Below are 12,735 nucleotides of genomic sequence, written 5' to 3'. Positions count from 1 at the left end.
CACTAGCACCTTGAATTTCACTCGGAAGGCAACTGGAAGCCAGTGCAGCTCACGGAGGAGAGGTGTAATATGGGAGTATCGGGAAGCCCCCAAAAGTGTTCGTGCAGCTGCACTCTGTACCAGTTGAAGCTTCCGAGTGGTTCTCAAGGGCAGCCCCATGTAAAGAGCGTTGCAGTAGTCAAGACGAGAGGTCACAAGTGCATGGGTGACTGTACGCAAGGCATCCAGGTCCAGATAGGGTCGTAGCTGGCGCACCAGGCGAACCCGAGTGAAAGCCCCCCTGGTCACAGCTCCTATGTGATCGTCTAAGGAGAGCTGTGAGTCTAGGAGGACACCCAGGTTGCGGGCCCTATCTACGGGGGGCAATAACTCACCCCCAATATTAAGGGATGGAATACTCTGAATATCCTGGCATGCCGGTATGTACAGCCATTCAGTCTTGTCCGGGTTGAGTTGAAGCCTGTTCCTCCCCATCCATTCCCGGACCGCTTCCAGGCAACGGGACATCACATCGAGGGCATCACTGATGTGGTTTGGAGTCGAGATGAAAAGCTGGGTGTCATCAGCATACTGATGGTAACCTACTCCAAAACCACGAATGATCTCACCCAGCGGTTTCATGTAGATGTTGAACAGGAGAGGCGAGAGGACCGACCCCTGAGGAACTCCACAAACGAGAGACCTTGGGGTCGACCTTTGTCCCCCTGCCAACACTGACTGCGAGCGTCCCAGGAGAAAAGAGGAGAACCACCGAAGAACTGTGCCTCCCACTCCCAGACCCCTGAGGCGCCGCAGCAGGATACCATGGTCGATGGTATCGAAAGCCGCCGAGAGGTCTAATAAGACTAGGATAGAGGAATATCCCCTGTCCCGGGCCCTCCAGAGATCATTCACCAGCGCGACCAATGCCGTCTCCGTGCTGTAGCCGGGCCTGAAACCCGATTGGTACGGGTCTAGATAATCCGCTTCATCCAGGACCTGAGGAAGCTGATGAGCCACTACACTCTCAACAACCTTTGCAAGAAAGCGAAGGTTGGAGACCGGACGAAAGTTATTCAGTGTAGCTGGGTCCAAGGTGGGCTTCTTGAGGAGAGGTTTCACCACCGCCTCCTTCAAGGAGGCGGGGAAGTGACCCTCACTCAAGGAAGCAGATATGACTGCTTGGAACCAGCCTCGTGTCCCTTCCCGAGCTGCATAAACCAGCCAGGAAGGGCACGGGTCCAATAGGCATGTGGAGGAGCTCAACCTCCTCATAATCCTGTCCACTTCCTTCGGAGTCACAGGATCAAACTCTTCCCAGATGATGTCGACAAGACCGCCCGTGTCCTGCTCGTCAGACTCTGCCCAGTTGGAGTCCAGGCCAGTTCGAATCCGAGCGATTTTATCCAACAGATATTGACCAAATTCCTCAGCTCGACCCTGTAAGGGCTCCTCCCTCACCTCCTGATTGAGAAGGGAGCGGGTCACTCTAAACAGGGCGGCTGGGCGATTATCTGCAGACGCGATGAGGGCGGAGAAGTAATTGGCTCTCGCCGCCCTTATCGCTGCGAGATAAGACCTAGTGTGGGTTCTTAGCCCGCAACCGGTCGGATTCGGATTGACTGGACCTCCAACAGCTCTCTAGGCCCCGTCTCCGACGCTTCATCTCCCGGAGCTCCGCGGAGAACCATGGGGCTCGCTGGGATCTGCACCGGGTCAAGGGCCGCAAGGGAACAACTCGGTCAAGTGCCTCCGTGGCTGCCCTTTCCCAGGCTTCCACTAAGGCATCCGCCGAGTTGTGAGCAGGGGGTGCAGGTGGGTTCCCAAGCGCTGCCTGGAACCTGTCAGGGTCCATTAAGCGCCTGGGGCGGTACCATCTGGTTGGCTCCGTACACCCACGGCGGGGGGTGGCAAAGCGGAAGTCCAGCCGCAGGAGGTGATGATTGGTCCATGACAGGGGCATCACGGTTGGAGAGTCCCCACCAAGATCATCAAGCCACCGTCCAGATAAGAAAACCAAGTCAGGGGTGTGGCCTCCCTCATGAGTCGGTCCAAGAATTATTTGCGTCAGGTCCATGGCCGTCATGGAAGCCATGAACCCCCGAGCTAGCTCAGACGATCCTCCTAGGGATGGTAGATTGAAGTCGCCCAGAACTATAAGTTTGGGGAATTCAACCACCAACCCCGAGAGGACTTCGAGTAGCTTAGGTACGGCTGCTGCTGCGTGATTAGGAGGAAGGTATGTCAGCAGCAGGCCCAACTGCGCCCCAGGACCATATCTCAAAAAGAGAGACTCACACCCGACTATCTGAGGAATGGTGGTCTCCCGCGGGCTTAGGGATTCCCTGATAATTACTGCCACTCCTCCGCCCCTACCATGAGGCCGGGGCTGGTGTAGCACCCGGAAACCAGGTGGGCAAAGGTCAACCAGAGGAACACCGCCCTCTGGGCCCAGCCAAGTCTCCGTGATGCAGGTCAGGTCCGCGTGCTCACCCTCAACTAGATCTCGGACAAGGGGAGCCTTATTAACAACAGACCTGGCATTCAGGTAGACCAGCCTGAGCTCAGGAGGCTGCACATCCCTGCTCCCGGGTCCTCGGGGAAGAGACAGAGGGTCGGAGCGTCTCACCGCTTGTAGATAGCGGAGATGACCCTCCCAGTGTCGATACGGCCCTCTGTTTGCACACCTTCTGCCGTTCCCTAACGTCCTGGGGATTGGTAGTCCCTCGGCTCGCTTCCGGGCTTCGGCGGTGACCGAACCCCGCTCCTCCCCTTCGCGATCGATTCCAGGCCTGGCCTGAGCAACGGTTGTTGGACGGCCCCCCTTCGTCGAACAACCACAGCCCACTCCCTCCCCCCTCCCTAACCCCACAAAAATTTTTACTAAAAAGTTAACCAGGGGCCTCTTGTTGGATTTATGCTGGAGGCCCCTGACCCTGCCCGGCCATCTCTCAGAGGCCCAATGGTTGGGCCCTTCATCGAGATTGGAGGTGGTAGCGAAGGTGGGTCTCACCCAAGAGAGGGGGGAACCCCTGAGGGCGAACAGGTCTGTGCTGGAGTAGTGCAGGTGCATAGAGTCAAGGAGGATTCAGGGAAGGCAGTGTTCTGAACCAGCCCTCTTCTCGCAACCCCTAATTAAGAGAAGAGTCTGGAAAGCGTCCAAGGCTAAAAGGCTTCTGCCAAGATTTAATTACGCAGATAACAAAAACACAAGAGCTTGTCTTCTCAAGCGGAAAAGTTGCTTTCAGCAACCAGCCCCTCCCCAAACACTTCTTTTATAGAGAGCTCAGGGCGTGGTCTCCCTGTGCCTCCTCCCGAGGAGTCCCATAGTCTTTCTTTGTTTGTCCCTGCTCGTCTGCCTCCTGCGTCGGGCGTCCTTGAACAGGGCCAGCTGTGGGTCATCATCCTCCGCACTCTCGGGCTCACACAGCTGAGAAGAGGTCCCCGGCTGAGGACTCTGCAAAGCCTCCAAATCATCATCAGCCGGTTCGTTTCCCTCCTCCCCCACATCTGAGTCCTCCGATACATCGGACCCGGCTGTCGGACCCACAGGCTGGCCCTGAGTCACAACAGGCAGTCCCAATAGATGATGGATTAGTAGGAGGGTCGAGTCTGGGTAGGTGAGTATCTGGACCATCACCCAGCCACTGCCACTTAGCCGGGTGAACCCCAGAAGCAGGCCACTCCCCATCCTCTCACGATGGGTTGTGACTCTGTTCCCGGGGATAGTCCAGAACTCACTCTGGGTGAAGCATACCCCATAGAGCTCCCACCTCTATGGGGCTGCAGGTGTAAGGCCAAGCCACTCTGCCACCGTGGCTTGCACCCAGGCCCATCTGGTCCAATGGGGAAAGGGCAGGCAAGAAAGGTTATATGCAGGCAGAAGTCACAAGGTGGAGAAATTCTCATCTGGCGTCGGGTTCGGCGGTCCAGTCGCCCCTACAGTTCCGGCCGCAACTCCATAGGCCCCTAATGGTTGGGGACCGTCCAGAGCGCGGCCTCCCAGAAATACGGGAGTCCCAGATCTTCAAAATAGGGAGGGGTGAGGAGTTGGGAAACGGCATCATTGTTCACCAGAGCAGGTCGAGCAAGGCCCCAGACGCCGTCACCGACACCGCCAAAAGTGGCCCGAAAAGCAGCCCGAGCGCAGCCCAAGTACGATGCCGCCATAGCTGCCGCCGCCGTCTCCTCTGCCCAGATGAACCGTGGGCGTCTCCTCCGGTAAAAGCAGCTCAGAGACGCCGACGCCGCCAAGAGTGGTCCGAGGAGGCTCAGAGTAGCGAGAAGGCGCCGGTATTGGTTGTGACCGGCCGCGAACGGCCCGGGAGCTGCCTGGAGATGCCATGACGCCGCCGTCGCCGCCGCTGTTGAAAGCGCCCCGAAAATGGCCCGAGACGCGGCCCAAGAGCGGCCCGAGTATGTCGCCGCGGTGGTCGCCGCCGCCGTCTCCTCTGCCCAGCTGATCCGCGGCGTCTCCACCGGTATAAGCAGCTCAGAGACGACGACGACGCCAAGAGTGGACTCAGGAGGCTCAGAGCTGCGAAAAGGCGCCGGAATAGGTGTTAAACGGCCGCGAACGGCCCGGGCGCTTCCTGGAGATGGCATGCCGCCGCCGCCACCGCCGCCGTTGAAAGCTCCTCGAAAACAGTCCGAGAGAGGCTCGGAGACGTCGCCGCCGTTGTCGCCGCCGCTGTCTCCTCTGCCCAGCTGATCCGCGGGCGTCTCCTCTGATGAAAACCGTTCAGAGACGACGACGACCGCCAAGAATGGTCCGAGATGGTTGAGGCAGAGAGGAGACATCGGCATTGATTAAAAACGGCCGCCAACGGCCCGGGAGCAGGCCGGAGATGCCATGGCGCCCCTACGGCCGGTCCGGGGAAGTAATGGGCGGCACATTGCCTGTTTCAATTGCCTGTCCCTCTGACCCCAACACAGGGGTTCAAAGACATCCCTGAGGGGTTCCTGGGGGACGCCTTACCGCTGGGGCTCACGGAGCTCTCCTCAGCACGTCCGCCATCTTTGGAGCCTGTGTCTATATTGCCCTTCCCACATTTCAGTATTTAAATATGAGGAGTGGGGAGGTGGCCAAATGCCAAGCTGTCATGCCAGGGGATATGCCCTAATGAAGAGACACAAGTCTTATAATGTGGCTTCTGGGGAAGGGAGTTACCTTGGCACAAAATGTAGGAGGTGCAGGCTTCTTAAACTGTTGGTCATGACCTACTTGGGGGTCACAAACAAATGTAATGAGAATTGTAGCATTGGGGAAAATGTTGAACACGTAGGGCAGAATTAGTTTCATAACTCATTCCCACTGTGCCATAACAGCTCCATCAGTCTTGCAAAGATGTTTTTTGTATCGATGGCCATGCCCAGAATATTTCTAAGGGGAACGTATGTGCATGTTTTTGTGAATATGAGGGATAGTGTGAGACTGAGCTCTCTAAACACACAGGTAAAATTATAGAAATTATATTGGTCTGGATAGGCTCAAAGCACTAGTATCAGCTTTGCTACTCACCACTAGCTCTTTTGTTTGTAGGCCTCTTGATTTTTATTCCGATTAAAGCACTGTAGAGGAATTTGGCTTCAACAACTCTGCCTAAAGGGAAATATTCCACTCTATGGATCAAAAACAACTTAATCTTCTCTGTTTGTTCTATGTACTCTTGTCTGAGAGATTATGTTCACCCTTCCCTTCTCCAATTACTTGAGCTTTCTCTTATTAGACTTGGAAAACAAGGACCTTTATTGTTTATGAACTAAGTACTAAGAAAGTTCACACTTTGCTATGCATCATTCAGTTACAAAGAAAAAAAATATATTTTTGTATGCATTATACAGAATCAATTATTGATTGACTTCTATGACAAGAATGCCTGATCAATTCAAGTCCTCCAAGAGAAGATATAATGAATGAGCACTATGTAGTATTGTTTGCAGTTGAGAAGCAGAAGAAATATTTAAAGAATATACAATAAGTCTTAATTTTTTATGTAGAAACAAATCATTTTTTTCTTTCAAGATGTACAAACACTTGCTCTAGATTAAACCAAAAGGAATGTCTAATCCAGCATGAATGATTTTGTTGTTTTAAAGTACTTCTATTTGACCTGAATTTCCCTAATTTCAGTCACATTGCAGAAACCTGTTAATTTTCTTGGTATCATGAATTGAAGAACTAAAGAGCCTCTTGTTGCGGGTGAAGGAGAGTGCAAAACCTGGGTTGAAACTTAACATTAAGAAAACCAAGATCATGGCATCCGGCCCTCTCAATTCCTGGCAAATAGATGGGGAAGAAATGGAGGTAGTGACAGATTTTATTTTCCTGGGCTCCAAGATCACTGCAGATGAGGACTGTAGTCAAGAAATTAAAAGACGCTTGCTCCTCAGGAGGAAAGCCATGGTAAATCTAGACAGCAAACTAAAAAGCAGAGACATCACCCTATCAACAAAAGTGCGTATAGTAAAGGCTACGGTCTTCCCAGTTGCAATGTATGGCAGTGAAAGCTGGACCATAAAAAAGGCTGAGCGCCAAAGAATTGAGGCCTTTGAACTATGGTGTTGGAGAAGACTCCTGCGAGTCCCTTGGACTGCAAGGCGATCAAACCAGTCAGTCCTAGAGGAGATCAACCCTGACTGATCTTTAGAAGGCCAGATCCTGAAGCTAAAACTCAAATACTTTGGCCACCTAATGAGAAGAAAGGACTCACTGGAGAAGAGCCTAATGCTGGGAAAGATTGAGGGCAAAAGAAGAAGGGGACAACAGAGAATGAGGTGGCTGGAGTCACTGAAGCAGTAGGCGTGAGCTTAAATGGACTCCAGAAGATGGTAGAGGACAGGAAGGCCTGGAGGAACGTTGTCCATAAGGTCACGATGGGTCGGACACGACTTCGCAGCTAACAACAACAATCATGAATTATTTTGTAAAGTTTTATTGGGTCCCTTCTTACTCATTTTTAACCTAAAAATATGCAAACACAATCATTATCTGCTTTTCTGCACTGCTTACAATTGCCAAATCGTAAATTGCTTTCTGGAGCCATAAGATCAGTTTAAAACCTATTGATTTAATTTCAAGTTCTGTTAGTTTGACTGACACCTTTGATTGTAATGATAATTCTCTAGTGTTGAAAAATCCTTTTGAAACTCTTCTCTATCCTTTTCATTTTAAGTACAGTACCAAAATTTCAACCTTGGTCTTATTTGTGATGGCTACTTTTCATTGTGATACATCTATTAAATGCATTTAATGCATTTACACCTGTAAATGCTACTGAAACAAGAAATTCCTTCTACTCATCATTTGGAAGAGAAGCTATGATTTATGGGCAATCCTATAATTTATACACTTTATACAGTATTTACTGTATACAGAAGAACAGCAAATATAAAAATATGCATCCATTCATTATATCCGTTCATGTAAGTGTATGTAATCCTCACAAACGTGCATATCTTAATGTATGTAAAATGGTTAAAATGTAGCTTGGCTCCCTTTGTTGTATATAGCTTTGCGTTTTATTTCCAACAATTTGCCACAACAATAGGGCAACAAATAAAAACACAGTGTGCTTAACAATAGTTTATACAATAAAAATCTGTATTAGCTGGCTTGCACAATATGTGAAACAGTGCTTCACAAACCACAATTGTTGGGATCATACAATCAAGACTGGACAAATTATTATGATTTGGCATGTTACATAGCCCATTTATAGAAAAGAAAAAAGGCAAGTACTTGCAGGCTGTCTGGGAGAAGACTCCCTTTACCTTCTTGGCAGGTCTGAACGAAAGGTGAGATAACGACGCGATTAAACAAATACAAGTCCGCTAAAACTTGCAAAACATTTTCTGTTTGGCAACCACAACATTATCTCAATTGTTTTTAAAAGGACCAGACTTGACTTTTAATAACGTGCAAGAAGAGTAACATGCATAATATCATTTTAAACAGTTAATGCTAAATAAAGTGGTCTCCCATTACTTGCACTCGAAAAATGTGTTTGTGCGCGCGCGTGTACAGCTACAATTTGAGCTCCCTAATGGCAACTGCAACACATTGAAGACCCGCATAGTGCTTTTCTTTGAGGGCAGCGAAACACGGAAGCGTTGGTAGGTATCCTAACGTGAGAGGGAAATAAACTTCAACAAACAAACAAATAAATAAATAAGACTACGCTTGTTCGCCCGAGAGGGCTTAGACGTCATCCTGTTTATTTAAATTAGCAAACGAGGCTAACTTGCCCGTGTTTTTCCAGAGCGCGCGCGCCGCCCCGTCACCCACGGCGGCGGAACTAGCCGCACTCCGGAGAAGCAGGGACGGTTCGGAGCCTCAGCTACCACGCTGGGGGGCGGGGAGGGGGGGTGGAAGAGCGGGGAGAAACAGGTCGCGAGAGGCAGAACTGGGACCGCCGTGAGGGACGACTCCGGCGACTTCTCGCGAGAAAGCTGTCGTCGGCCATTTTGCCATTGATTGGCGCAGACGGCGAGGGGGAGGGTGCCTTCGCTGAGTGGAAGGGTAGGGGCCAGGCAGGGGGGAGGACGGCGGTTAGGAAGAGACAAGCGGAGGGAGGAACGTGAGGATGAGTCTCCCGCGACACCCTTCGCCGCCTTCTCCCTCCATCTCCTCCTCTTCCTCCTCCTCCGGAGGCTCCTCTTGCTGACGACGACTCGCCGCCCGACTCCCCCCCGCCGGCCCCAGGCTGCTGCGCCACTGGCCATGGTGCCCAGCGAAGACAACCAGCTGGTCCCTAAAGAGGTGAGCGCTCCTTCGCGCACGCTTCTTCGGGACAGGCCGCGCGCCTGCGGGCGGCGAAGGAAAGAGGAGAGGCCAAGCGACGCCTCAGCCGGGCGGAGAGCGAAGAGGCGCGCGAGGGAAGGCCTGCTTGGGGCGGGGGGGGGGTTAGGTAAAGGAGCGTCAGGCGGCTTGGCGGAGAATCCCCTCACCGCAAGCGAGCTGGCGAGTGGTGGAGGCGGACTCGCTGCGAAGAAGCCTGGCCGTCGGGCGGAGAGAAGCGGCTGGGTTCCAGCGGAGCGGCATCTTAGGAAAGGCCTATCCAGCCGCCCGGAGAGGCCCTGCGGCAATGCGCTGGGAAAAGGACGCTTGAGAGAACATTATCGCCAGAGGGCCGGAGGGTTTAGGGGTCGGGGGTAGGGGAAGCTGTCAGCTGTCAGCCGTGGGTGAGCAGACAGAGATTGAGGGGGTTGTCATTCCGGCTAGGGAGGTAAGGAAGACCTTTGGGAGGCTTTCCGTTTTTCTCCTCAAGGGCAGCTTTGATGAGAGAGAAAGCAGTTAAAACGCAGAATCGTTGGCTGGCTTTGCGTTCGCCCCAAAGAGATAGAAAAGCATCCTTGGAAGAGTTGAAGACAATTATGGTTAGTGAGAACTCCGAAAAAAACAAGGCCACGGGTTTGCTCTCTTGGTGTTTGCAGGTGTGGATAACAGTTGAAAGAGGAGCTTCTTTTTCAGTTAGTTTTAAGAACTAAATTTTGTGAATTACAGTGGATAGTGTGTGTGTGTGTGTGTGTGTGTGTATACACACACACACACACACACACACACTTGCAATTGCTACCACATCTATTAAAATGAGCTTTAAGCTATTTTAATTGCCTTATAAATTGCACTTATTTTTGTGAGTATCATTATTAAGATTATTGATTTTATCCCTGATAGTTTTATTGACAATTCGATGATGTAAATAGTATTGGAGTCAGATTGATTGGTTAAGGGAATGGATTGAGAGACCATGGAAGCCTTGAGTTTTCATCCTGTTTTAGGCACAGAAGCCAACTAGATGTCTTTGAGCCAGACTTACCTCTTTCAGCCCTAGGAAGAAGATACTGGCGAGCCATTTCTGATAATGTTGCCAGAAAAACTGCATGGACTTGTTCCTGCAGTCACTGGGAATCAGACTTGATAGACCATAACAACAGAACTGTAGTAGTAGAAGCAGCAGCAATAGCGACAGTGTTCCACATAGAACTGTAGCTGTCAAATTTTATCTTTTGAAGGGATCTTATCTATTCAATTTGTCTGCCATAGAATCACTATGCATAGTAAAGGATACTGTGATTTATTCAGTGGCCTATGGAATGTCTGCTTAGTTCCCTGAGTTGCAATTAGGCTTAGTGGATCTCATATTTGTCCCTTGTGATTGAAAGTTCATTTGAGAAGACAATATTATATGCAACAATGTGAAATCACAGCTGCCAGTTCTTTAGCCAGTGTTGGCTTCAAGTTCACTTTGAATTCTTCCCAGGAACCTAAGATGTCATAATGTACTGGCCTAACATATATGCAATCCCAAGCAAAGTGACCTTTTGTAATTGAAAAATGGAAATTTTCTCAATGCACAGATTTTCTAGGTGCTGTCCAACCTTATTGATATGGCACCCAGTTCCTGATAACCACTAGAACCACCACTGCCAATTTATGCAATAATCTTTAAACTTTGATTTTTCAGATCTTGATATGTTGTGATCTTCTCCAATTCTCTCTCCTCTATTCTACATCCTTTGGTATTATCCACACTTTCTATTTTTCAACCATAATTAAATCTGGTGTGTTATGCTCCAAGACTTTATCAGTTTGACATGTAATATTTATTATTAAGAGATGGTTGGATAGTGTCATTAAGACAATGAATATGAATTTGGGCAAATTCTGGGAAACAGTGGAGGACAAGGAATGCTATGGTCCATGGAGTTGCGAAGAATTGAACATAACAGTGAACAACATTATTATTACATTTTTATCTTTTCGATATACAATATATTTGATCATTTTAGAATGACAAACATACCTAAATTACTTGCCTCCTATTTTCTATGAAGGGCTTAGAGAAGATTGACCCAGAAGGCCAAAGGGAGGCCTAGAGCTCATAATCTCCTAAAACAGCACCTTAACCACTATATCAAACAGAGTCTCAGTTTACGGTACATTCCCTCTCATATAGGAAAAAAAGCAGATTAATAATAATAATAATAAATAATAATAATAATAATAATAATAATAATAATAATAATAATAATAATAATAATAATAATAATAATAATTTTATTTGTATACCGCCCTTCTCCCGAAGGACTCAGGGCGGTGAACAGGGCAAACATATAAAAATACAAGAATACAAACATTAAAAGAGATTAAACAGGTGCCCAGAAACTAAGAACAATGAATTAAAATACATTAAAACAATATTAAAATCTAAACCCATGAGCCATTAGGCCAGGCCGGCTTGTTATAGAAAATATAATAATTCTCAGAAAGCTGATTTAATATTTTTTATTTGTAAACTGCCAAGAGTCACTTAGGTAAGATGTGTGGTGTAGAAATTTGATAAATAATTTTTGTTATTCATAAGTCCTGGTTCCCATAAGCACATTTCAAAGAAAGAAAATGGCATAGTTTAAAATGGCGTAATCATCTGTAGATGTCACTTGTACATCAGACTAAATATGTTGCCACTTTAAAAGAAAATGTAGGTTAAGTATACAGAAGTACTGTCAATACCCTTGCATGATAGCATATTGGGACAAATATGCAGAAATCTTAGGTTTTGATATTGAAGCAACTTTTAGATGTGTGACAGCTTAATATAACAAGTGAATTTTACTGTAAATATAGTGTCATATTTAATTATTTTGATACTAGAGAGAATGGAAGGATATTTAATATTTAGATGGTGACACAGCATATAATTACAGTTCATTACTGGAATCCTGATTCCAAACTTATTAACATATTCAGTAAACTACATCTTTTTATGGCATTAATGTAATGACATAATTTCATAAAAAGCATATAAAGTAGCTGTTCTGGTAAACAGTAGTTTCCTGTAGTTCCACCGTATCCACTATAATATTGTTACATCTTGTTTATCTTGATGTTGTAGTATTGTATTTCTTAAACTAGTCAGCATTAAAGGGATGCGGTGGCTCAGTGGGTTAGGACGCTGAGCTTGTCGATCAGAAGGTCGGCAGTTTGGCGGGTCGAATCCCGAGTGCCGCGTAACAGAGTGAGCGCCTGTTACTCGTCCCAGCTTCTGCCAACCTAGCAGTTCGAAAGCACGTAAAAATGCAAGTAGAAAAATAGGGACCACTACAGTGGGAAGGTAACAGTGTTCCATGCGCCTTTGGCGTCTAGTCATGCCAGCCATATGACCACGGAGACGTCCTCGGACAAGCGCTGGCTCTTCGGCTTTGAAACGGAGATGAGCACCGGCCCATAGAGTCGGAAACGACTAGCATGCATGTGCGAGGGAACCTTTACCTTTACCTTTTAGCATTATTCAGCATTTTTCTGTCTTATACCTTAATTCAATACATTGGTATTAAATCAAACTTCTCCAACTATGATTCGTTCCAGGTGTATGCACTTCAGTTTCTAGAACTTTCAGCAGTGACCATCCTAGCCAGGGACTTCAGAGAATTGAAGTCCACCCATCTGGAAAGTGCCCAACTTGGGTAATGGTGTACTAAATGATAGCAAGGACATTATTTTGGCAGCACTTTTATTTTTCAAAGTAATGGACAGCTCTGCCTATAAAGTTTAAAACCTTAATAACATGTAATAATTACCTAGACATACATAGATCACAGATATATACTGAATGAGAGAGAAACGAATAATAGTTAAAGCATTACTTGGTGTCCAAGAAGCAAAGGGATTGTTTGGCAGTAATTATAGATAACTCGCCTAGGCTGGAATGATTAATGGCAGAGTCTGGCTGTGATCATTGTGCTTCTTGT

The 12,735-nt window shown here is 48.0% G+C and overlaps 1 protein-coding gene across 2 annotated transcripts in view; it reads left to right on the top strand.

Annotated features, from left to right (window-relative positions):
* The first annotated feature begins 8,509 nt into the window (after positions 1–8,509).
* USP47 (ubiquitin specific peptidase 47) overlaps positions 8,510–12,735 on the top strand; it is a 59,403-nt gene continuing 55,177 nt past the window's right edge. The window contains exon 1 of one of the 2 annotated variants that reach the window (XM_081312555.1): positions 8,510–8,740. In XM_081312555.1, coding sequence (XP_081168681.1) covers positions 8,702–8,740 — 39 coding nt within the window. In that variant the 5' untranslated portion in view covers positions 8,510–8,701. The remainder of the gene's footprint in view (positions 8,741–12,735) is intronic. The other variant, XM_081312554.1, reaches the window with a different exon arrangement.

This window comes from Vipera berus, assembly GCF_964194415.1.
Source record: "Vipera berus genome assembly, chromosome: 1".
NCBI classification, from domain to species: domain Eukaryota; kingdom Metazoa; phylum Chordata; class Lepidosauria; order Squamata; family Viperidae; genus Vipera; species Vipera berus.
Note: the sequence above shows the minus strand (reverse complement) of the source record. Positions and strands in the feature narration are given on the sequence as shown.